Source organism: Pempheris klunzingeri, chromosome 18 (assembly GCF_042242105.1).
Source record: "Pempheris klunzingeri isolate RE-2024b chromosome 18, fPemKlu1.hap1, whole genome shotgun sequence".
NCBI lineage: Eukaryota > Metazoa > Chordata > Actinopteri > Acropomatiformes > Pempheridae > Pempheris > Pempheris klunzingeri.
The window spans coordinates 5146723-5171078 of NC_092029.1; the positions used below are offsets into that span (position 1 = coordinate 5146723).

At 41.9% G+C, this 24356-nt stretch overlaps 1 protein-coding gene across 1 annotated transcript; it reads right to left on the minus strand.

The window, feature by feature from the left end:
• Positions 1–4997: 4997 nt before the first annotated feature.
• On the minus strand, positions 4998–23249 carry tshr (thyroid stimulating hormone receptor). The gene is given in 11 exon segments (XM_070848798.1): positions 4998–5024; positions 5027–6446; positions 6906–7094; positions 9499–9576; positions 10837–10905; positions 11485–11562; positions 12227–12301; positions 12896–12970; positions 15260–15334; positions 16390–16461; positions 23080–23249. Coding segments are annotated over 11 exon segments (2328 nt in total).
• Positions 23250–24356: the final 1107 nt, after the last annotated feature.

The following is a 24356-nucleotide window of genomic DNA, read 5'->3' on the forward strand; positions in this document are numbered from 1 at the left end:
TCTATTAGACCTATAAACACTTTTACTGACTTCAGCCACTTTTAGCAACTAATTTAACTATTTGCCTAACACTATTGCTTGGAGCTAGTTATCTGTTTGTTTATTGCTTTTACCTATTTCAGACAGTTATCCTTTATTATTGTTAAATGTTAGAAATAGAAATGAACAATTTCAACCACTTTTATCCATGGCATTGACCTCGCTATTGAAACTGTTAGGACTTCTCTGCCTGCTTGTTAACTGGTTTTAACTGGTCTCAATCGCAACACAAGTTGTGGTATGCAGTAACTGGCTCAATATGGGTATATATTCTTTAATTTTAAGTTACTAATCTTGTCACATAGTCTAGCTATTTAAGGGAAAAGTACACCTTAAGGTACAGGGTTGGGAGCCACTTCTTTGACTACATCTAAACCAGCATGGACGCCTGAGCCCCCGAATCTGCCCCAGCTTGTCTTCAATTCCACTTTTCTAGCCGTGTAATCCGGCGTCTGGATGGCTGTCAGGGTGTGTGCACAGCATGGGCGTTCTCCCTGCCTTTCCTCTAATTCCTACCCAAAGTGATACAATCCCCATGTATGTCCTTGTGGGTAATTATGAGATAAAGGTGTGGTGCTGTCTGGGATTAAAGCCGAATCAGAAACTACATGGAGATTTTTGCCCTTGATTGTAAATGGATTTGAGGCAGGCTGTCACTTCTACAATATATCACGCTTCACAAAGACTTATTCAAGCCCTGAGCAGAACATGTGGAGGTTGGATGTATCGTTGGCTGCTTCTGATTGAGTGGTGCTGCTACTTCTGGGCACTCAGACATAAGAGTCTGAGCTGCTGGCGAATGAGGCCAATAATGAGGCCCTGGAGATGTCTAGTTTAGCCTCTATAGCTTTCTCTGCTTACCAGCTAACTGACGGTGACTGCCAATCAGCTGCATGGCAAAACTGAGTTTGTAGGTTTCAGAGGAATGTAGTGTCCAGGACTGTTGGCTGCGGCATGCATGAGTTTACCGTAGTCTCAGAAAATGTCAAGCCCTTCAGGACAAAGAGCCTTTATCCATTTCTAATGGAGATTCCTCCTTTCCTGGGTTGCCTTCTACTGTGTCCTGTAATGAATATAGTGTGTGCGATAGGCAGAGGTGGGAGTTTTACAAGTCTATGAAGTCTCGAGTCAAATCCCAAGTCAACACAAGGTCCTGACTTAATGTTTCAAGGTCTGAGCAAGTCATAATTTGTCCGTCTGCCAGCGTGCACTGCTAATCATTCCTGTCCTCGCGCATTAGAGGCCTTTTTCACACATTTCACAGCAGAAAAAGCACAGTTGTGCATCTTGAAATGAATAATGGCTGAATTCCATGTAGCTGCTTCAGATTCAGGGTCCTGGCATTGTGCATGTTGGCTCGATTCTTGAATAGAACAGAGCCATCCTTAATGTTATTAGTAACACCTGTGCTTCTCAAACCAAACTGTCTGTTGTGAAAAAGGCCTATAGGCTGCTGCCTGATCACACATATCCCTCATCAAGAATATTGATTTCACTCTCGCAAATTGTGCTCTCATTAAAGGGAAAGTTCAGATTATTTGGAGTGTGGTTGTGTGAGGTACTTATCCGTAGTCAGTGTATAACCTACAGTTTAACAGTTTAACATGTTGGTCCATTAATCGAGACAGCGGTAGCACAGGGACAGTATCAACATTGGAAAGGGTTGTCTGATGGCAATGTAAAGTGATAAAATATTCTAAATATAACATATATTTAATGTAACTAATGTATTGAAGTGGGCCCCAACACCTTTCCGACATGTGACATGTATTCCTGCAGAGCGACTGAGCAGGTTTGTTGAGGTAAGAGAACACCATGAATGCTTTAGAGGAAAGATGAAGGTGTGTGTAGTTATCCCCATATTTGAGTGATGATCCCATCTCGTCCCAGCGCCTTCGTTACAACAACTTGTTACACAGCTTTGACCCAACTCGAAGCCGTGTGACTTGACTTCATGCCTCTGCTGATGGGTCACAGCTCCATTAGGGAAAAACATTCTGTGCTGGATGTGACTAATCATCTTTGGCAAAAGAGAACAGTTGTGCTACAAACTATGCAAATCTGCACATTTAGTGCAACTGTTTAAGGCCCCAGATCAATTAGGAGATCTTGGGGAAAAAAACGTAGCAAGAACCTTTCTTTTGTACAAGTAATTAGCCCCATTCACCACCAACCGCAGACGCCAAAGTTGGCACACTGAAGTAATTGAAATACCTTATTTGTTGACAAGGGCTTTTAGCCAGATTTTTTCTCCTCTGCACATTTAATGAACAATATGGCACTCTGATTAAGTCACTGTGGTTGCATGCCACAAACTCCACCTGGACAATGGTAATGAGTTTTTAAAGGCTCAGAGCGAGACTCTTATTGTCCTGCATGGACGGGTCAACTGTATGTAATGGGGAAATATTTGGTGACTGTAGAAAATATATAACTCTAAATTTTGACATGCACTTTGTGGTTCAGACAAGTAGAACACTTTCAGAACTATACAGGGACAAATGTTTTCACTGACTGTGGTTTGCTCTAGTAGTCCTTTAAGAGTTTACTGTAAGAGAGAAACTTGACTCTTCAAGAGGACGGTCCATGCCTGCTGGCCCATGGAATGCCGTAAGGAATGGCGTCATAGATGCAGGGACTTTTTTTCCCAGGAACAAGAGAATGGATGCTTGAAGAGTTTGACCTCCTCCGAACGGCTGAGGCTGTTCTAAAGCTACTGACTGAAACCTTAGTTCAGTCCTTCTCCTGATTCTTCTCCAACTGTATTTGAGTTTCGGAACCCAATCTGGTGTTACCGAGGTGCATCATCGGGTCTTGCTCTGCTTATTTGAGGAGCGGCTCAGAGATGGGTTTATTTGAAATACCAGAAGAGGAATGATCAGACAGCCCTGAGAACCAGCTACAGGAAGAATGTCAAAACAAATCCAGTCCAAGTCTCAATCGGTTTGTTTGGCCCTGTCTGTCTATTGGTTAGGTTGTGAACTCACATGCTCACAACACACGATAATCCCGATGGTTTTGAGAAAACAAGTGGAGGTGTAGTTCCAGAGGTTTCTGCAGGTACATTGTCACCGTCCCCCGTCTCTTCATGTCCAAACAATTACCCTTGCAAATGTGCATTGATTTTGATTTTTATCAGCCTTGACGTGTGCTCGCTCGTGAAACAAGTATGAACTGTGAGTTAACATTAACTGGCAGTAGAAGGGAGGAGGCCCTCACAAACGCAGCCAGGCACATCGTGGTCCAGCTCTGTGTGCTTAGCATTTGAAGGGTCCACACTGGATTGTTGTAAATGGGTGATTGGAAGAGATGGACATGAAGCTGTGGAAAGCATTGAGCTGAAAATGATGTCCTGTTAGTCTGTTAGGAATTTAAAGTGTGAGTCAAGTCTGGAACACGAGCGAGCAGATGCCACTCTTAATTTTTTCAACTGTAAAAGTAGAAACCTATCCAGTTTTGAGGTTTCAACCATTTTAAGATTCACTGGTGCTTTGAGAGCATCAGAGTGACATACAGTTGGGAATGTTGTGCTAAATCATTCATACTGAAACAAACCGTCCAGCAGTCTGGTCAAAGATCTTCACGACGGCTTTGCAAGCAAGATTAAAAAAGGTCTGTGATCCCTCTTTCCTGGAAAGCCCCCCCCCCCGTTCATCTGTATATTTCCTTGAAAAAATGTCACCCAGCAGATGAAATGCTCACCAGATGTTAAGCTGCCACTGGCAGAGGGTGTCCTTTAACTCATAATGGCCCAATATCGCACATGTTACAGCGGTGCAGCTCACACGTGTGTCAGCTGTATTTACTTTAAGCTCTCCCTGCAAAGGTAATGCTATCTCTGCTGATTATATAAGTCACTTGTTTCCGTAAGAGGATGGAAAAATATCACGATCATACTAGAAAAACAACCATGACATTCCAAAGGACCGACAAGGCTTGAACAGTATATATTTGTGATTATCATACCTGACTGTAATTTCTAGAAAATTGCTAATAATCAAAATATGTCTTGTGTTTACTTTTGTAATTGGATCACATGCTCTCAGGAGACGAGGACCTTAGTCTGCAAACTGTTCTGCTGGATCAATGTGAAAAAAGGGACAATATTTGGTTACATTAAAAAAACTCAATAACATAAAGGACAAACGTACACACATATTTTATGAATCTTGGAAAGTGATACATCAGTTTGGTGCAGATATAAGCAACATGAACGTACAACTTCCACTTGCACTGTAAAAACACTCATCTCACAGTCAAGTGCTTTAATATATTTGTCCATATCTACTTTTCAGTTTCGGGTAAACAGACAGAAGAAATGCAAGAAAAAATTGCATCATCCATACATCACCAAAATCTATTGTGTATTTACATTATATAGAGAGGTATTGATAAGACAATAAGAAATACAGTGTTTTTATATTGTCATAAACTGGATAAAGTTTCCTCTGTGAACGGCACTGAGCCAGCAGGCTGTCCTTGAGCACAATTACCAAGTATAAATAGGGCACCTCAGAAAGATCTCCTTATCATGGGAAAATGAAATACTTCAGAAAACCTGCTATATTTACTTGTGAGTCAGTGCCAGACTGTGCAGAGATCATTTGACATTAAACTGATCTACTGTTGAAGATGCTGACAAAACAGACAGTTTTCCCTTTAAATAATATCTGTTCTATTCTAGCTGGCCCCTCCAAATACAAAGAATTATAAGTGAGATGAGGTCAGGCTCATATTTCACCGACACTTGATAGTCTCCAACAACTGGAACCGTAAAATCATCACAGCCGAAATTGTGAAAACAGCTGAACTTGGCCTGAAAAATGAAGCAGATACAGAATACTGGAGCTCTCTGTTAAATATCCAAACAGATCTGTCCTCAAACACTTCAAGGCCTCTCCTCTCCCACCTGAACCTGTCATGCTTTACTACCTCGGGCTGGTGTTTGGCTCACGTGTTCAGGCTCTGGCCCTCTTCAGGGCTTGTCTTGTGGGCAGACCGCTTGATGGTAGGTATGTCCGGAGCACTTCTTCAGGTGGATGGGAACCTCTTCCTGGCCTCCGCTTCCACTTTTCCTAAGCTTGTCCTTGTCTCTACGGACCTGAGATGTCCCGCTGCTGCCCTTTGACGAGACTGTCTGGCCTCTGAACAGCTGTGCTCGCTGCTGACAAAGGCCCACCTTACTGAGGAGGATGAACACATCACCCCTGAAGGCCTTAGTGAAGATGGCATAGAGGAACGGGTTGGCACAGGAATTAAGTGGGTAGAAGAGCACCAATAAAATCTTGGAATTGGAGACAGTGATGAGCGGCCGGTCCAGCACGGCTGACATGGCGTAGAAGGAGATGGGCGCCATACACAAGAAGTCAGTGAAGATGAGGACAGCCATGCGTTTGGCGATGTTGGTATCTTTGGATCCAGAGCGGTAGTGAGGGTTGTGCACTGCGCAGTAGATCTTGAAGTAGCAAGCACAGATAACAAGAAAGGCCAGGATGTTGAGGACCAGCACTGACAATATGTAGACCTGAGCCACTGTGGTCTGGGTGTCCATTGGGAGACAGATGCTGACCTTCTGGTAACTGCTCACCCCAACCAGTGGGAGCAAGGCCAGGAGGAGGCAGAAGATCCAGCCGCCGAGCATCACGGCTGCTGCATGGTGAAGATGCAGCTTACGATCCAGCCGCATGGCGAAAGTGATGGCGTACCACCTCTCCAGAGTGATCACCGTCAAGGTATAGACAGACAGCTCGCTTGCGAAGACGGTAAAAAACCCTGCAAGTCCACAGCCAGGGCCCGTCTGCCAGTCTATGGCGTGGTTGAAGTACTCAGCTCGCGTGTGGAGGTCTACAGAGGCGATGAGCAGCAGATAAATCCCCATGCACAGATCTGCGAAGGCCAGGTGACACATGAGGAAGCGGGAGACCGAGAGCTTGTAGTGGCTTGTGAGCAGCACCAGAAGCACCACCACGTTTCCCAGAACTGCCAGCAGACTCACAAACCACACAGACACTCGCAGGAAGCCAAAACCCATTATGTCCTCACAAGGATTGAACTCATCGGGCACTGGTGCACACGCCACCTCCTCTCCCTCCTCACACACCACATAATCGTAACGACTGTCAAAGTCTTGGCTGGTGTCCTCCTGGGGGTTCTTGAGGGTCTCTCCAAAACCCACATCCTCATCTGGCTGTCCCCCAAAGTAGGCGTGGTAGTGGAGGCTGCCATGGAAATCACCTCTCCTCCAGTCTTGCTGGGACTCTCTGTGGCCTCCGTCGTTTGGCTCCTGGTCTGGGATTGTTTCCACCACACTGTCCCCTTGAAGGGAAGGCGTGCGGAGGGGCTCCACAGAGCGCTTGTGATGCTGGTCGTAGAAAGCAGTCAGGTTACAGATGATGTACTCCAAAAAGCTGAAAAACACATAAATACACATAAGATTGAGTCCATAAGATAATACTGTAGTCCTAAATTAGACAAAAAAAACACCCCGGGCTTCAGTTCTCACTAGCACTAAGTGTCAAATCAAATGAAATAATTTATATATCCAGTTGAAGAAAAGTGATTCCTGTTTTGAGAGTCATTATTAGTCTGGCTCAACCTCCTTCCTACAATAACAGCAGTGAGTGACACTAATTATGGCAGCACTGTAAGAAGTTATAGGTAAATACGTCAGACAGTTGATTCAATCCCTGCCAAAATCCACACCATACAAGTGCAGCTGCTACACTCACTGTGGTGGATCATCCAAACACGTAAAAAAACAGAGACTACAAGAGTATTCCATTGTTTGCCTTTTATACACACTTATTCTGATGACTCTCAGTAAGTACGTCTGACAAAAACAAAACGAACAACTGACGAAAGCTCACCCTCGTTTCTTTTTGAGATTTTTGAAGCCGCAGCAATGGCTGGGGTAGGTGAGGTTGGCGATGGTGAGGTGCTTGAAGGTTTTGATGGGTGGCAGTTTCTTGAGGGCCCAAGCATTGCGCGCCTTCAGCTCCCGGAGAGAATCCATACCTGTGGTTGGCAGGGAGGTGATCCCTGTTAGGGACACGTCTCTTTAAGACGGAAAGGGAATGAGAGAATTTAACGAGATACATTAACGGAAGTTTTTGCTTTTGGCTCTAAGTATGGTAAACTGGTGGAAAGTGTGTGTGTGTGTGGGTGGGTGTGTGTGTGAGGGGGGCACAGTAACCTCCAACTTTGTCATCCCTCCATGCGTTACTCCGTGTCTAAGTCACTTATCCTTCCCTGAGCAGTTTTTTGTCCAGCTGCAGGTTGCATCTTCAAAGGGCTTTTGTGATTTCACAGATATATGCTTTCTGCCAGGAACGATAAAATGTTTGCTCGGGTCAAAACCAGCGTTGAATTCCAATATTCCCACAGAATGCGTTGCTCTGTTCATGTAGTCTGGGATAGTGTGTGGAAATATTGGATTTAAAAGTTGGTTTCGCCCTTGGCAAATATTTTATCTTTCCGAGCAGACAAGACATCTGTGGGATCACCTTTAAATGTTTGGACTTTTCCCCTGAGCTTTATGTAGGGATGTTATGTGACTGAATCAGTTATGAGACTGAATGATGCATCGAGTGCTGATATCACAAATGAGACTAAGCTACGTCCCCTTTACAGTTGACAATACACAAGAATGCATTTACTGGGTGCTAATAAATAACACTGAGTGCCATACTTTCATCTGACTGACTGAAAGAACCACCCAGTACCTTTCAAGACTTTGGAGCAATCGTACTATCAGCAAATCTACGGAGGAACTAGACATGATGAGACCAGAGAGCTCATAGATGGATTAAACAACACCCTCCATCTGTTTCCTAGACTGAGCTCCTCACTCTATCATCTTTAAACTATTACATGTGGTATGTCTAGCGGCTGGCTGTCATGCCAAAGCCAGCTCAACCTTATCGGGACAAAGACATGCAGGGGATTGACAATTTCACCAACATCCTGTGTGATCCCATTATCAGGACATTCCACTTTTCGGCACCAGACACTCCCCTCGTCCAAAGGCCGAGTAGAGGCCAAGTTCTCTGTTGCTTTCTTTAGTTTCCTAACCCATTAAACCTCTAAGTCACTGTGTCTGCTGATTAATCCGATTAAAGAAAAGAAACACAGGCCAAACAATTCCATATTTGCTAAGAGCTCAATTGTTCTTTTGTAGTCCCATTTGTTATCCTCACTTTTCTGTCCTCTGCTCTTTTTTCCTCTCATGGGGCACGTTGTGTAAGGCCGTAAAGAAAAAAACCAGCACAGACTCTAAGACTGTCAGTCTGATTTTGTCATTCCCAGATGTTTAGCTCATGACCTCATGGAGGTGACCTCACTCAGGACATGTTCCTCAGTGGAACAGAGGAAGAAGACCTGCACACGAACCCCATTTACCTAACCAGATGCTTAATGGCTAGATCAGAACGGTAACAGCAACTAGATAGCCGTGGTAGAACACCTTTAAAAACACCTTTAATAAAAGGGACTCAGCTTTGAAAACCTTGAGAATGGCTAAAAAAGAGGACAGTATCAAAGACACATCGGAAGTTTCTCCCTCACACGCTTGCACACAATGCGTGTCAGATTTCCTGGTCAAAGACACAGCTGTGGAGGAGCGACTTTTACTCTTTGATGATACGCTATCCCACTTTGCAGACGTGTGTCATCCAGTCTGCACACTATGAACAGGGAAAAGGTTGAGATCTAACTTGACATGGTGTGAATGATGAAATTATTTATTGATATAAATGGTTTGCTGAATGTACATTTGACGTATATATTTATGAAACAGTAGCACGAATGCTTCCTCACCAAGAGTTAGATGAGACAATTCACACAGCCAGTAGTCAAATTAGCTTAGCTTAGCATGAACACTGGAAACAGGGTAACAACTAGCCTGGCTCTGTCGACAGGTAACAAAATCTGCATGTACATAATGTTACATAAGTAAGACAACAATATCTTACATTTTCTAACATTAGCTGACATCAGTTAGCCTACTATTATACTATTACACTATCAGGGCTTTTACTGTAGCAGTAAAACCCCTGAGTGTACTGAATTGAGCAAGGGTACATTTTATTGCTTATGAGTCCCATATTTCATTTGTAAGTGAGTATGTGTGCTTTTCATCTTTCTAAAGTTACATAGTCCTGCTTTAAAGTAGGTAACAGGTTGGAAACTACAAGCACTCAAAGTGTGTAACCAAAACCATATGAACTAAAGACCTGTTTATTTTCTTTATCAGTTTTTAAATGTGTTTAGACGCCAGATTAGGCTTTCATTATATGATAGTAGTAATTACAGAACATCACATAAATGGATGTAGCTAGGTTTAAACCACTGTGGCATAACCCCAGCCAGGTTTAGAGGTTCTGTATGTTTGGTAAAAATTGTGTATAGTTACAAACAGAGTTGATAAGAGTGGCTCAAGTGTTCCACCCTTCAGGTACTTACAGAAGCATGGGGCCGCTGAAGGTGCCCGCAAAAGCCCTTTCATCCATCTTGGTAAGATACTTATTCCTGTGAAGGTCGCTGAGCAGGAAAGCACAAATTTAAGTTTATTAAGAGAAAAGTTATCCTTCACATTTCAATCAGACGAGGCATGGCATAATATTTCCCCGAGCCTCATCACTGCACATTCCTCTGTTTATTTTCTCTAATTTCAGGGGTGAAACATGACAGAAAAGGGTCTCGTTCACGATGTTGATTCAAATTAGACAGTATAAGATGTGATGGCATACTCCTTAAACACACTGCACCCTCACTACACATCTCTGCGAATCCCTTAAATCTAATAGGAATAATAGACCTGTGAGGGGTGTGTTTGTCTTGGTCAGGCTGCGCTCGGATCAGTTCTCCCCTCAGAGCAGATCAAGTGCCAACACAAACACCCACGTGCGAAGGCTCACTAGTCACCGACCAATGGCTTAATTGGGCTCTTATAAGGACCTGGGGTGTGTGTAGGTGTTGTTGAAGAGGAGAGGGGTCTTAATTTAATATCATTAATACCTCATATCCTGAATATGCAGGACTCTGGAGCAGGGGGTGACAAGAAGAAAGAAAACATGTTGCGAGAGAAGTGAGCGGATTCTTACTCATTCTCTCATAATTTATCCAACTGAGGCTATTGAATATACAAGTGTGAAATTGATTTCTTCAAGTCTGACACAGATTGAGGGTCCAGTGTCAGTGAGAGTATGGGAGAGGGGAACTCTTAATGCAGACTTCCTGATACCCACTTTTGGAAACATATTTTCCCATGAGAACTCCAGCTTACTAATCAAGAGCTGGGCTTAGGCCCTTTTTCAGTACATATGAGAACGTCTGTAGAGACCCAACAGTGATCCTTCTGCTTTTGTAGTGCAATTTTGGGTAAGGAAATACACATGCCAGATGTCAGGAATTGTAAAAATACCAAGAAATCTCATTTTTGAGAAATGTAAGACCTCTAAATCGACTGATTTTGGTGTCTCAGTGAAAGACACTGTACCACATAAAAAAGCAAATGTGACTGAAGAATTGAACGTTATAAAAATGCTGTTAAAACAATGAAAGCTCATCAAGTGAGCAATAAATAACCCTTGAACCTAATACATAAGTAAAGAGACTATAACACATTCATTATTCAGTGTGTTCCCGAGAGCCACCACTCGAGTGGTATCGATCATCTCATCTAACTCTCGGCAAGAAAGCGAATGAGCGCATTTCCCAAAATGTTGAATTCCTCCTAGAACAGGTTTCAAATGAATTAAACAAGGTGTTTAAGGAGTTCACATAACACAACATACTTACACTTGATCTAGCTTGGTCCCATTGAAGGCATGATGCTGGATTTCTCTGAAGCCGTTTCCATACAGCATCCTGGAACACAAGAAGTTTAAACATTAACATCAAGAACATAACACTGATTAGAAATAGATGTAATAACTATTCTAAAATATTTGATGCTTCATCTGTTTCTGTGCAGCAGTGACAAAGATAAGTAGAACCTACTTTTTATACTATGGCCGGCTTTTATTAATCCAATATTATTGATAATAGCCCAATATTTTCTGTTAACATACTGTTTTGTGGATTAAAATTGCAATCCCTCTTCCCTCACTCCCAAACCTAACTGCACACATGTGATTCTCTGCTGTGTATGAGCATCTGTGTACTTGTTTTTGCTATCTTTGTGAGATTCCAGTGAGTTCACAGAGAGGACATGCTTTTAAAGTGAGGTCATTTTGACCAGTCGCAGCTTTTTCTTCTGGTGGCTATTTTAGGCTTTGGATTAGATTTAGGGATAAAGCACTCATACTGTGTATATTGTTTCTTTCTAGTTCACGTTTCCTTTATGCGTTTTTTTGGATTAACCTGTGTAATGCAAATATAGATATAGATATAGTCATTGCGTTAGGTGTGCGTGTGTGCGTGCGGTTGCTCTTGCAGATTTCTTACACTGTCAGCACATCGCTGGTGATGCCACGGAATGAGTTGGCCGGGACCTCCGTGATGTAGGGATGGTCAACAATTTCCCTGCAAAGGAAGACAGCGAGTAGAGAGGAAATTAAGTGGTGTTAGGAATAAATACCTTTGACTGGAAAGTGGCAAAAGGAGGAATGTTTTGATGAATGTATTCTCAAGTTTTATGGCTCAGCAAGGAAATTGAATTAGTTAGCGTTGAGATGCTGATGACACAAAGATATGAAGACGTGTGTGTATATGCGGTTACACGTGGAGAGGCAGGCGCTTATTCACTCAAAACAAGGATGCACTCACAAGCACGGACACACAGAGAGAGCAAACTCTGCTTAATAATCAATAACACACAATCAATCAATCTATGAAGGAAAGTTGAAGCTTTTCTCAGAATTGACACCAAATTTCTTATAATCTTCACAACGTTGTGCTCCAAACAAAAATGTTGCTAATGCAAAAATGATGAAAACCTAAAAGCCGTCTGTGCATTGGAAGAACACATCCATCTTTCTGTGGTATGAAACAGTATGAAATATAATGCACTTAAAAACAGCTAATCATCTTGCTGACAGCCTTGCAGGTTTATGACAGTTAGAGTAATGGCTTTGATTTAATGATTCAATCAATTACTGACGTGAAAACGCTACATGCAGCAGTTTTAACAAGTACAAATATTGATTAGTGTGCTTAGTTGTAAAGTTGTAAAGTTGTAGCAACTTACAGTATGAAGTTCATGTCATTGGAGTGGATGTTGCTCAAGTCAGGGAAGAACGTGAGGCCGGTATTGAAAATTCCCCTGACAGAAACAGTCAGGACATACAGTGAGCACAAGAGAGACTAGACAGTTCTTAATCCTCTGTGGGATTATATCACACAACAGTGTAATGCAAAAAACAGTCATTAAAGCCTGAGTTTAGTTAACATTTAATAATAACTAGCCCATTTCAATTTCTGGCATATTTCCTTGTGACAGCAAATTGTCTGGTTACAAACCAGGACTTTTAATGAGCATGAAATTGGGCCAAAGCACACAGTTTTGACCTTTGCTGAAGGGAAACAACAACCTATAATTTTCAAGCTAAGAGTCAGGAATTTACATAAAGTTGACATCTCTGCGTTTCTTCTAAAATGTTCAGTGTGCAGTCACTTTTCTGAAGTCAGCTTGTACCGCTGCATTAAACTCAAATGAAGCATGACTCAGTCTTGCCCATTCTGTTACACACAATGCTATGAATAGACCACAATGTCTAAATTATTGCCAGACTTAAGCATTTTAAATATACACCCCTCATCTTTTTGGATTACCGTAATGTTGTCAGTATGTGGAATTCAGTGAGAAAAAGGGGTTTGTGTTTTTAACAAAAAGAACATCCAATGAAAAAATACTCACAGGTATTTGAGGTTTGGGAGATTTTTAAAGGCCTCTGGGTCAATGTAGGTCAGACTTTTTGCATTACGGATCTCACTGAAAGAACAGACAAGACAGAAAATGCACTGAAAATAAACTTCAACATTTAAATGGATGAACTCAGAGCATAAGTAAAGGACAGAAGTCTGCGTAGTGGCCACTATGAAATGATTTGAACATTTCATAGTGGCCTTAAAAGTTGCTGACAAATCAGGACAAGGTGTGTGCCAGCGTGCAAGAGAAGGGAGACTCGGTGCAGACAGCCTGGACCGGAAGTGGAATCCAATTAGTGTTTCATTAGTGTGTTTACTCTGGTCCGCCCTGGGCAGGACTCAGCACCTCTCTCTGTTGTCTGAAGCCATGTGGTACTCTGGAACGTGTGTCCTGGCCCTTCTTCACACACCTGGAAAACCACACTCAGCCCAGCAGACAGACGCGGTCAGGTCAATGGAAGTTTCTGAGTGGGAGAATGTCATCTTCACTGTGCTGCCATATAAAGACTAGAGCTACGCTGAAATATCGGAGGGCATTTTTATCAGCTAATGTAACCAATGAACTCTTCAAACTCTTGGTCAGTCAGTGCTGACGGGAATTTGATATCCTTTTATTTGGGTTTTTTTTATTGATGAAGTTAGTGTGGGATGAAGGTGGCCTTTTCTTTCCATTAAATTTAGACCATTAAATTGTGCCGATAATGTTCTTACGACTGAAATGTTCACATTTGTTTCATGTTTTTCACACAATATCACAGTTGAGATATGAATTCACTTTATCTTTTTTCTAAATGCAATCTATTTTGAAGCTGCATACAAAGACTTATTATCACCTTATGAACTCGTTTAGGTGAATGTGATTATTCTTTCTCCTTTTTCATGTTCCTTTGGGTCCCACCAGCTCCTGAGCTCTTCAGCTGCTAAACTAGCTGCATCACTATCACTTTCTTTGACAGGCAGGTAGCGTTCAGTGGGTTTAGCTGCCTTAAAGATCAGCTTAAAGATGCCATAAAGGTCCAGAGAGCTGAGGGGAATTGCAGAGTCAGCCAATAACTCACAATTACACACATTAGTCTGACTCTTAGTTAATACAAAATATTGATTATTGCAGCTTTAACTGCCCAGTTTATTTCTTGATGATCCAAACAAACTGCTGTTGTTGCTGTAAAGATGAAATACTTTGTACCAGTTGTTTTTCCCCACTATTGAGGGAAAAGTAGAAGCTGTGTTTGTACGTGTGGGTTGATCACAGTATCACTTGCCACTTCACCCACTCCCCCTATGAATTCTCAGCCCCGACGGCAGTCCTGGATCCACAGCTGCTGTCGGCCTCAAGCAGCCAACAGGAAGCAGAGCATTAATTTGTGTCTGACCCTGAAGGAAACCTGAGAGAGATGCCATTATCTGATGTATGGCACTACACCACACCAATCAGTGGCAAATAGGCCCTGGAGATCCAAAATACACCACCAGAACAGAGATACAACCCTCCAGCTAGCGGTTTGAATTATTGTTTCTGTCTGTATTTTGATGTCTGGAATTCGGCAGCTAATGAGCAAAGCCTAAAAGGAGGGATAATTAAGACACAAATGACAGCTAAATTATATGTACACATGCATCAAGTCATGTCAAATTCATTTCTGTAGCTCTTAATTATAGTTAAAGTCTCAAACGGCTACACGCACACTCACATTTTATACAGTAAGTGACGAGTGGAAACAAATTGCGTTCACACAAACTGCTGTGTTACAAGATGCTGTAACTTGGAACAAATCTTTCACATAGGCAGGAAGTCTTGCAGTGATATATGAAGTGCTAGGAGGTGCTCTGCTGGAAAGTGTGTGGTCCACCCAGAGACTCAGCCATAAATTTCTATCCCATAATTGAGAATAGAGTGCACCTTGCTAGACTTTTTCCCCTGAGCTGCTTCAACAGGAGCTGGAGCATGAAGAAGACGAAGGGAGAAGCCAAATACTGCCTCTCGTCAGGGCCTCTCTGCTCTAACATGCTTATTCTCAGTCTGTTTGGACCAGGCTCAGAAATAATGATCCGCATAATAGCTTATTTCATCAAATTGAATTGTTTCTCATCTAATTTGCATGCAGTAATCCCACAACAGGGTATTTTTTTCAATTTCTTGAATTGCCGGCAGGGCAAAACTGCTCTGTGCCACTCTGACGAGGAGCAGTAAGGGTTGTGCAGGAGAGAAATAAGATTCTAATGTGTTTCTTCCTTGCTTCCATTTGCTGTCGGCAAGGTTCAGAATTAAGCATTTTCCCCTCCAGAGACCAAAGGAACAGCTTAATCAATAAAGATCAATAAGAGCAAGCACTTTTTTCCTTTAGTTACTCACATGTGGGTAATTCTCCTCAGGCTGTAGAACGAGTGCCTCTCCAGCCTCTGCAGAGTCACGTCCACCGATATATATCTAAAAGAAATATACAAAGCTTAAACCAAATCTAGCTCAGAAATCGTCTGATTAATATCAAAATAATGATGTTTTTTTAACCATCTGTTTAACATGTAAGAATTAAGGTACTGTGCCGGTGTGCAAGATCTGTTTTCATACACCAGTTTGAGTGTGTGGCTTTAAAACTGATCCTAAAGCTTGCAACTCTTTCCTGAATTTATCAACCCACCTTGTCTAAAGTCTCCAAAGTCACGGGTCATTTTACAGGTATGCACATATACATTACCCAGTCATCAGTCACTCTGCTACCATTTGTTATTACTTGGTAACAAGTATGCTTTTAAAATAAACCATGAACTCAGCACTCGTGCAACCGTAAAAATGACTTACTCACCAGAAAAAACAGGTAACATATATTCTATTTGCTTATAGTTATCACTGGAAACTTAATAACACACATCTGCATGTTCACGAACTAAAAAAACAGCTTGTGTCCGAGAATCTGACTTTTTGTTGGTTTTCTATCATTTTATCTGGACAGCAAACAAAAAGTTCACTGGCTGTGAACTCTTGTGGCTGTTTGAGGCTTACAGAAAGCTTCTCATCCACCTCCGTCTCCCTTCATGCATGACTTGGACACAGACGTGGGACTCAGCGGCTGGGGATCAAGGCCCAAGTGTATATTTTACCTCTACACAGAGACTTTGCCTCTACTGGGAGTCTAAAATCACCACACACCCAAAAAGCTCTGCTGAAAAGCCAAGCCAATGTCCAAGCCCCGCTGCGGTTGAAGGACCAACATTCCTATTGAAGGAACGCATTAGCGCTTCCAGCTGTGATGAGGAGCCAGCGGTGATACTAAACAGAGAGCATATCATCTGCTTGGGTGGGAGACAAAAAGGAAAGGGGAGGGCAGTTTTCTAACTGGGATAGGTTCCCACTTTTGGAGCGAGGCAGTTGAAAGACAACAGGTGGATGAGAGCAACTGTGAAAGGGTTTGTGTTTGAACAGCAGTTAATGAAAAGTTTAAAAGCCTTGAATGGAATAATCCCGCTGATTAAATCGCCACTCACATCCTTGAGATGTTGACCATGCTGGAAAAGGCATCTGCTGGCACGGATGACAGACGGGTCTCAAAAAGCCACCTGGTGAAAAATAGAAGACATTTTTTATTGTAACACAACAAAATAGTTATTAGCAAGGTGTTCTTTGACATTTTAAAGGAATTGCTGGATATTTTCAGTAATATGCTCATTTGCTTTTCATGCCAAGAGTTAGATGGAAATTGATACCACCCTTTTATCTGTATGCAACAGGAGTCAGCAGCCAGTGTTAGTCTCAAATGTCTTAGTAATTGACATGTTAAAAGATTTTTCTGAGCTATGGGTGACATTATGGTTTTATGGAGGATAATGTGACAGATAATTTCCTGCTCTGGAGCACTTGCTGGTATCTGATTGCCTGCATTGACTGAATAAAAGAAGTTAACAACATAGCTTCAGGGTCTGAAAAGAGAGGCCAAAGCAGAAGTGCTTAAACCTGTATTCTTTCTGAAGGCCAGCAGGGGGCGACTCTGCTGGCACCAAACAGAAGCTGCTTGTATGGAAGTCTACGAGAAAATTACGCGACTATTTTCTGGTCTCCATCACTAGTTTCATGTCTTCTTCAACATAGCATTATGTTCATTTTGTAATGGTGCCATTTAGAGTAAAATAGACGATAAAGCAGGGTATGCTTTAAGGAGGGACTTCCTTGTGATCAACCAATCAGAGGCAGGGTCCGTCACTTCTGGCTCCAAAAACAAGATGGCGATGGACAAGATGTCAAACTCGAGGCATCAAAAATGCAGTCCACAAACTAATGGGTAATATCACAGTGGGTACGTCCTCCTCTTAGTTTCTTCCTCCTCCATCATTCGATGGTGATTCAGACTAGATTCTTCTTCTTGTTTTGTTGTCATACACGTACCAATCTTCTCATCTACCTCTCAGCAGGAATATCAATAAAAAACGATTTCTTGAATGAACAAGGCTAAAAGAGTTTAATGACGTTCAATACGGCATTAGGGAAACTCTCAAGATTTTCTTTATGATAAAAGTGATTCTGCATTTACAGTTGAAGTAATTCTGAACAAGATGAGAGAACAAGACAGCGTGCACGTATGAGAGGAGAATGAAGGGAAAGATAGATAAAGGCCAAACACTGATTTGACACACATTTCCGAATGAGTTTCTTTGAAGGAAATGGTCAAACAGACCCCCCTGTTCTTTGAACATGGGAAAAAACAAAGACTTGGATCTGACTGGACCTGAGCTGGCAGCCAGATCAAACAATATCTGGGTCTGTTTAGGACAGTGTTTCAGAAAGTAAGGTTAGTGTGGGACGCACACACTAAAACGGACGTCCACATAGCTCAGGATGAATTAGTACCCAGTGTTACAGTTACACTATAAAAACAAGGGTTCAGTTATGAGAAAGAAAATATTTCAAATCTATATTTGTATGTTATCCACAAGTCAAATGCACGTTTATGATTAAAAGGAAGAAAAGTTGTTACAAATTGTTGTTACATTCATAAAGCACTTGAGAAAAGAAACCATTTGACTAATAGTGGGCACCTGATAGGCACCATTCAGCCTTTAAGATCTGTGGTTGTTGCCTTGCTGCTTCCTCTCAGGTGACTGTGGGTGATCAGGCATTTTCTATTAGAGCTCCCTCACTTTCAAAGTCTCTGCCTTTTGAACTCGGACACACTAATTCACTATTTTCTTTTAAATCTCTTCTTCTCTTTGTAAAACCTTTTGGAAATGTTTAATAAATCCTTTTATTTATTTGATCCTATTCATTTCATTGTTTCTCTTTTCTTTTATCTGCCTTGTCTGGTTTTAATTTCTTTCTGTGAAGCACTTTCCAACATTGTTTAGAAAAGTTCTAGATAAATAAAGTTTATTATTGTTATTATTATCATCGTTATTATTGCTATTAGTATTATTATCATGGGAACTATGCTTTTCTTGCTTCGGTTTCTTGGTTAAAGTTGATGAGAAGATACCGCTCTCATGTCTGTATGGTAAATATAAAGCTATAGCCTGGAGATAGTTAGCTTAGCTTAGCATGAGGTCTAAAGGGGGCAAACAGCTAGCCAGTCTTTTACATCCACTTCGCCAGTGAAAATGGGTTATTTTGTTCTCTGCAGATTTTGTTGTGGTCGATTTGGGAATCACAACAGAGTCACAGAAGACAGAGCTGAAGATGGTAGCCACATGTGTTGATGTCATGTTGTATTTCAGGGCCACCCTGCAGTAAGATGCACATTCAGAGTTTGTTCCCCTCCATCCTGTCTCAACTGCCAACAGTGCATGTATCCATTTGGAAACAGGTATAAATAGTGACTCGGCCAAAGCCACCATCTTCACGCTCCTTTGGTGCATCGGGGGAACAATAGACTAATTCAGACGCTGAGATCTGGCCCATGAGTCTGAATCACGCTCACATGGGGGTGGGGGTTCGTTAGTCAGTAGACACGGGAGCGCAGCACCCTGCACGCGCTTTGACAAACTCAAACAAACAGAGGGACACAGAGCAGACCCCGACACCAAACACCCCTGTCAGAACCGCCGTGTTTCGCCGCCGTGCTCAAACCCAAATAACCAGCATGCATTTTCCTTCAGGAGCACGGGGAGAGGACCAAAGAGCCCATCTTAGAGGCTAAAGGAGAAAATCACTCCCCCAATTTGTCATTTTGGATAAAAACCCCAGAAAACAAACAGGTTGGGAATTGAGTTTGAAGTGTGGAGAAGCCACATAATTCATAATATTGTCAGCGTTGGATTGACAATGTAGCTGTGTTCAAGTTACAGTTACATCATATCATGCTGCACATTTCAATCTGCTCTTTCTCCAGTGTGATTCAGTGTAAACTCCTATGATATAGAAATGCTGTCTTTATAAATATTCTTAATGTCGTCTCTATATGCTCTACGGAGTTACTTTTTTTACTTAATTTTGCCGTTTACCATCTCATGTACTATGACAGCAGGAGGAAAAAAGATAGTGGTTTGGACAGGTGGTCGTGCAAAATGTCATCATCAGCAATCATCCTTGAAAGCATTTTTTATTCTAGCATTCATTAAAAGTTTACGTTCCAATTTGTTTTCTCATAAGTGCGTGAGATAATTACTGCAGTGTGAAGTAACAGTAACAATTTCCATTACACGATCCATCGGCACAAATTATTAACTGGGAAACTGTCAGTATTTCCAGTAATCTCATGATGTTCAACGTCCCACTTCTAATTTCACAATTAATCCCAGTGCTCATCTGTTACCATTCAGGAAACAGCATTAGGATTTCACTCGTCTGTCAGGTTTATTAGATGAGAGGTCGAGGGACAACAAATTTCACGAGTTATCACATGTTTAAACCCCCATCCAAAAATGTTGAGGTTTTTGAAAGACTGGAACTGCTGTGTTTTTCCCCTTTCCCTTGAAGTCTTTTTTCCTCTTAATTATTCTCAAATGGAAGTCTCGGGGTGTTTGAAAAATGTGCTGTAAAAGGTAAATATTGTATTTGAATGCATCGTCCAGACGCAGTCGGGAGTCACGCTACGCAGGCTTTTAAGTGTGTCTGTGCTTTCCTTTCCACCTCTCTGAGTCCCACTGACACATGGAGCAACCTCCACAAGTACGCACACACACACACACACACACACACACACACACACACACTTACTCCAAACTCTAAGTGTCCACATATGGACACTCACACACAGACCGTCACTGACGTCTGCTTTGCATTCACATTTTTTGCTTTGTGAATAGAATTTTACACATTTTCCTCCACAAACATTTTTTTTTAACCAAACTCTTAATGTTAATAAGAGAATTAGTGCAGTCATTTTAAATGCTTTTGTCAATAATTGCACATTTTCAAAATGACCGCACTGAAAAATAAGAGTTTCAAAGCAATCTGAGAGTACAAACCTTCAATACTGTTTAAAAAAGTAGTTTTTGGAAGTACGTTTATCTGCTTATCAGTGTCGAATGAGAAGACTGTACACTACATATAATAATGTTAGAGAGGTAGCGGTCAGCTTGAGTTTATCTCAGCACAAAGACTGAGCACACAGGGAAACAGCTAGCCTGACGCAAAATGCAACAACCAACACCTCCATAGCTCACTAATTAACACAGAACGTCTCGTTTGTTTAATCTGCACAACAGCCAAAGTTTAAAAACCTGCTGTCTTACAGTGTTAGTGTCAGGCTAAGATAAGCTAAGCTAAGCTAAATGGCTGCTGGCTGTGGCTTCACACTCAATGACAGATATGAGAGTGGCATAGATCTTCTCATGTAACTTGGAAAGCAGATAACATTTCCCAAAAACTTTTTACATGCTGTTTGACCCAAAGACAAAGATCCTATCACAAAAAAGTTGGCTTTCGACCTTTAAATGCAGTCACGTGCCTATTTTTGTAAGGTTGGTGAGTGGCTAAAATCCCAAGTCGTGGCTGCTACAAAAATTTCATACATTTTTCTGCGATCTAATTCATGAAAAGCTGTAAGGAGGCCGTGCCTGGCCGGACTCAGCAGGACCGGACCGGGGCAGCAGGGTCACTCATTCCTCAGTGTGTGTTCAACGAAATCCCACTTCCCCACGCCTCATCTGTTCAATACAAAGTCTATTTCGGGCTTATTTGGCAGATATTTTTATCAGGAGGGGTGACAGTCCAGCGCTTGGTGGCATGCTTTCATGTCTCTCTATCCTCCTGGAGGGCTCTGGGTAAACCTTGGGCAGGAATGTGAGGAAATCGTAGGGGACATCGGGGCATGTGGACACGTGAATTGGGGCAGTGATCGGGAGATAATTTTATGTGATGGGTGCTGTTGGAGGCGATGCAAAGTGATGTTTGGGATTGGAGGATGTTCCAATAAACTGTAAGAAAGGAATGAGGATTATCATAACATAGCGCAGAACCTCCTCTTTAGCCTAAATTATCATCAGTGCGCTCTACATCGATGCTTTGGAGGAATGTTGTGTAAGAGTCAAAATCATTACCCACATGATAATTGGGGAATCACACCTGTAATGCTTACATTACACTTTATTAGAGGTCCACTCCTCTTAATAACAAGACTGAGAGTCATTCTGGCAGAGTGGTGAGTGTTTTGATAATTAATATTCATTGTAGATACTTATTATTGTGATATAGGAGAACAGTGTTTTATGTCTTAAGAAGAACATCACACCGGTTATTTCCACCAAACGTTCAATTAATACAGTGTAACAGTACCATCTGATTTATCATTCAAGAATGCCGATTTAAATGGAAATACCCTTTCTGACTCTTCCACTTCTATTTTTCCACACATGCCGCAGAGTCCCTCTGAAGGGCATGTGTTTCCATCACTCAAGGCCATGGCAAAAGTGGTCGCTCTCTATTGCATAATTTTCACCCTGCACTTAAGCAATTTAGGAAGTGTCAAAGCCCCGCTACATTTTTCAGAGGTGACCCTGACATATTACATCATGTCGGCTCCCAGGATCCTCGGCAGAGTCTCTGGGCTCTCAGATAACAAGACGACAGATTGATCAGCTGTTTGGTGGGTCTATTTATTGTTTTGTTTTTTACAATTCTGTCACTATGATTCCCCACCGTAAACATACACTTAAAAACCTCTACTGCATTAACAAGAGTTTTCATTTTTTTATGCTGGATTTATCATCTGTGTGATGCATGAGTGAAAGAAGATGTCAAGTCGTAAGACTAAAGACACAAAGTCTTGGATACAACTTGCTGCTTATCTTGCCTTTATACTGTATATCACTGTAAACTGAATATCTCTGGACTCTGGGATGTATAGAGAGGCAATTAAGCAATTATTTGAAGAAATAATCAACAGAAAATAATCTTTAGTTGCAGCCCGAGCTGGCAGATATCATGCTGTTATATCACTGTTACTGGAAAGACAGTTTGTTCTTGGAAAGGGAAGCGGGCATATTTTAATTCCACATCACATATTGTACTAACAGTGTAGCATTATAGCTGGCATCAAAGATGAGCCTGTCATGTAAAAAGTATGTGTCAGTGTCAGCTTGGCTGTTACTTAAGTTGAGTCAACCAGTGTGAGCAGGTATGCTGTTTTTCTATCATCTCCTAAAATGCAGAAACCTTTGTGTCTTCAAAGGTTGTGTCTTCTTCCTACAATTGCAGAACTTAGGGACAATTAACAACATGTTGATATTATGTGTTGTATTGTCTATTTATAATGAGTTTAAAAAGGTGAACGAACACCTGCAACTGAACCTGAACCAACCACAATTAAGAAGAAAATCAATTATATATTTAAGGAATTAAGGTTGTCTTTTTTAAAATCATTGTAGTTGTGCTGGATTAATGGTTCAGCTGATCTCTTCAAGATAATAAGGTGCAAAGTGATCCAGCATTACATTCATTAAAGGACCTTTTTCCCATTATCAGTATTTATAACTTTAGTGCTCCTGCATTTCACACCAAATCAAGAATGCAGGTCACACTGACAACTGGAACACAGTTAGTTAGTAAATCTATAATAGAAGAAAATAATACCTTAAAATGCAATAACCACAGACAGCCTTTGAGCCCCTCTGGATACGCTTTGAAGGAATATTCATGATATTATAATGATTTTTCCTCGGGGTTAAGAGCACTTAACATTCAAAATGCATGAAAAAGAAACCCCCAGAAGAATCGCTTTCACAGATGCGTTTTGCACGCCTACTTACAGCGTCTCGGTGCTCGCTGGAAACCTTGGGAGAATATCAATGTCAAAGCAGGAGATGGTGTGAGTGCTCCACTCTGAGCACTCGCAGACAGCAGGGCAGGAGTCAGCCTCCGACACGGCGCTGATAAGGAGGGAGACGAGCGGCAACAGCGCGCAAGTGATCACCTGCATGCTGGAGAGCAGCTCGCTGACAGTGTCGCCTCAAAATATCCCCACGGTGGCTCCTGTTTTTTTTTTTTTTTAGTCCTGCTGCAGTCCACAACCGCACATGTGCATGTCAGACACAGCAAAGCAGCCAGGTGGTGTGAGATGTTTGTGTTTTAGGTGTCTAATCCTCAGGTGAGGGGCAGAGGTTCTGTCTGCAGGGACCCCTGGAGGCTCTGTGGAGCTGTGGATGCTGCAGGACGGACAGCTGCAGCTCTGTGGTGGGTTTGGAGGTGGTCTTCAACTTGAGGGGAGGGTGGACTTCTGAGGCACTCTTGTGTTTGACTGCAGCATAGATTTTTTTTCTTCTATTCCTCCCTTAGCTGTGTATTTTATTCTATTCTACAGTAAATAATGGAGGTAAACTTCCTGTTCCAGTATATGTCTATGTCTATTTGATGCCCAGTATATTATTGATTACTTGACTTTTTTGCCCATAACATAATATTGTATGGCATCCTGTTATTCTAGTGTGTAAAAAAAATAAACTTTTAATTTCAATACATATATTTGTTTGTCTACTCTTTATCCAAAACTTCCTTTCTTTTCATTTTCCTCCTTTCCCTTTTTTCTTTTCTTTCCTGACTGAAGAGCGGCAGCACTGGCGCAAACGCATACCTTTGGACAATGTAGTTCACCAAAACTAAATTCCCACACTGCTCCCTCGCGGGCAGCATACATTTCCCGGCGTCCTTTGAGGCCGCTGTGGTCCGTTTGTCTTCCTGCTCAGGCGCGGCTAGTTCAAGTTGCCATAGCACGGTGAAGCTGCTCTTCTGTTCGCTATCAGCCGCAAAGTGAAAAACTAACGACTCTTATGTAACGTATTTACAGCGATATTGTTTATTTCTGCTGTTTCCGCTGAACTCATGCAGTGTTTTTGCATTTTTAAGGGTTTTGTCACAAGGCTAACGTTGGGTTAGCTAGCTACCGTTCGTAGTAGTTGCCACTTGTTGCTAGCCAAAACAATGCCCACCACTGTGATTGACTGGGAAGGGGGCAGTTTGAATTGTAGTGTTTTGCTAGGCAGATAGTTTCCTGTCTTAAGGAGTTGTTAAGGTAACAATGACAACGCTC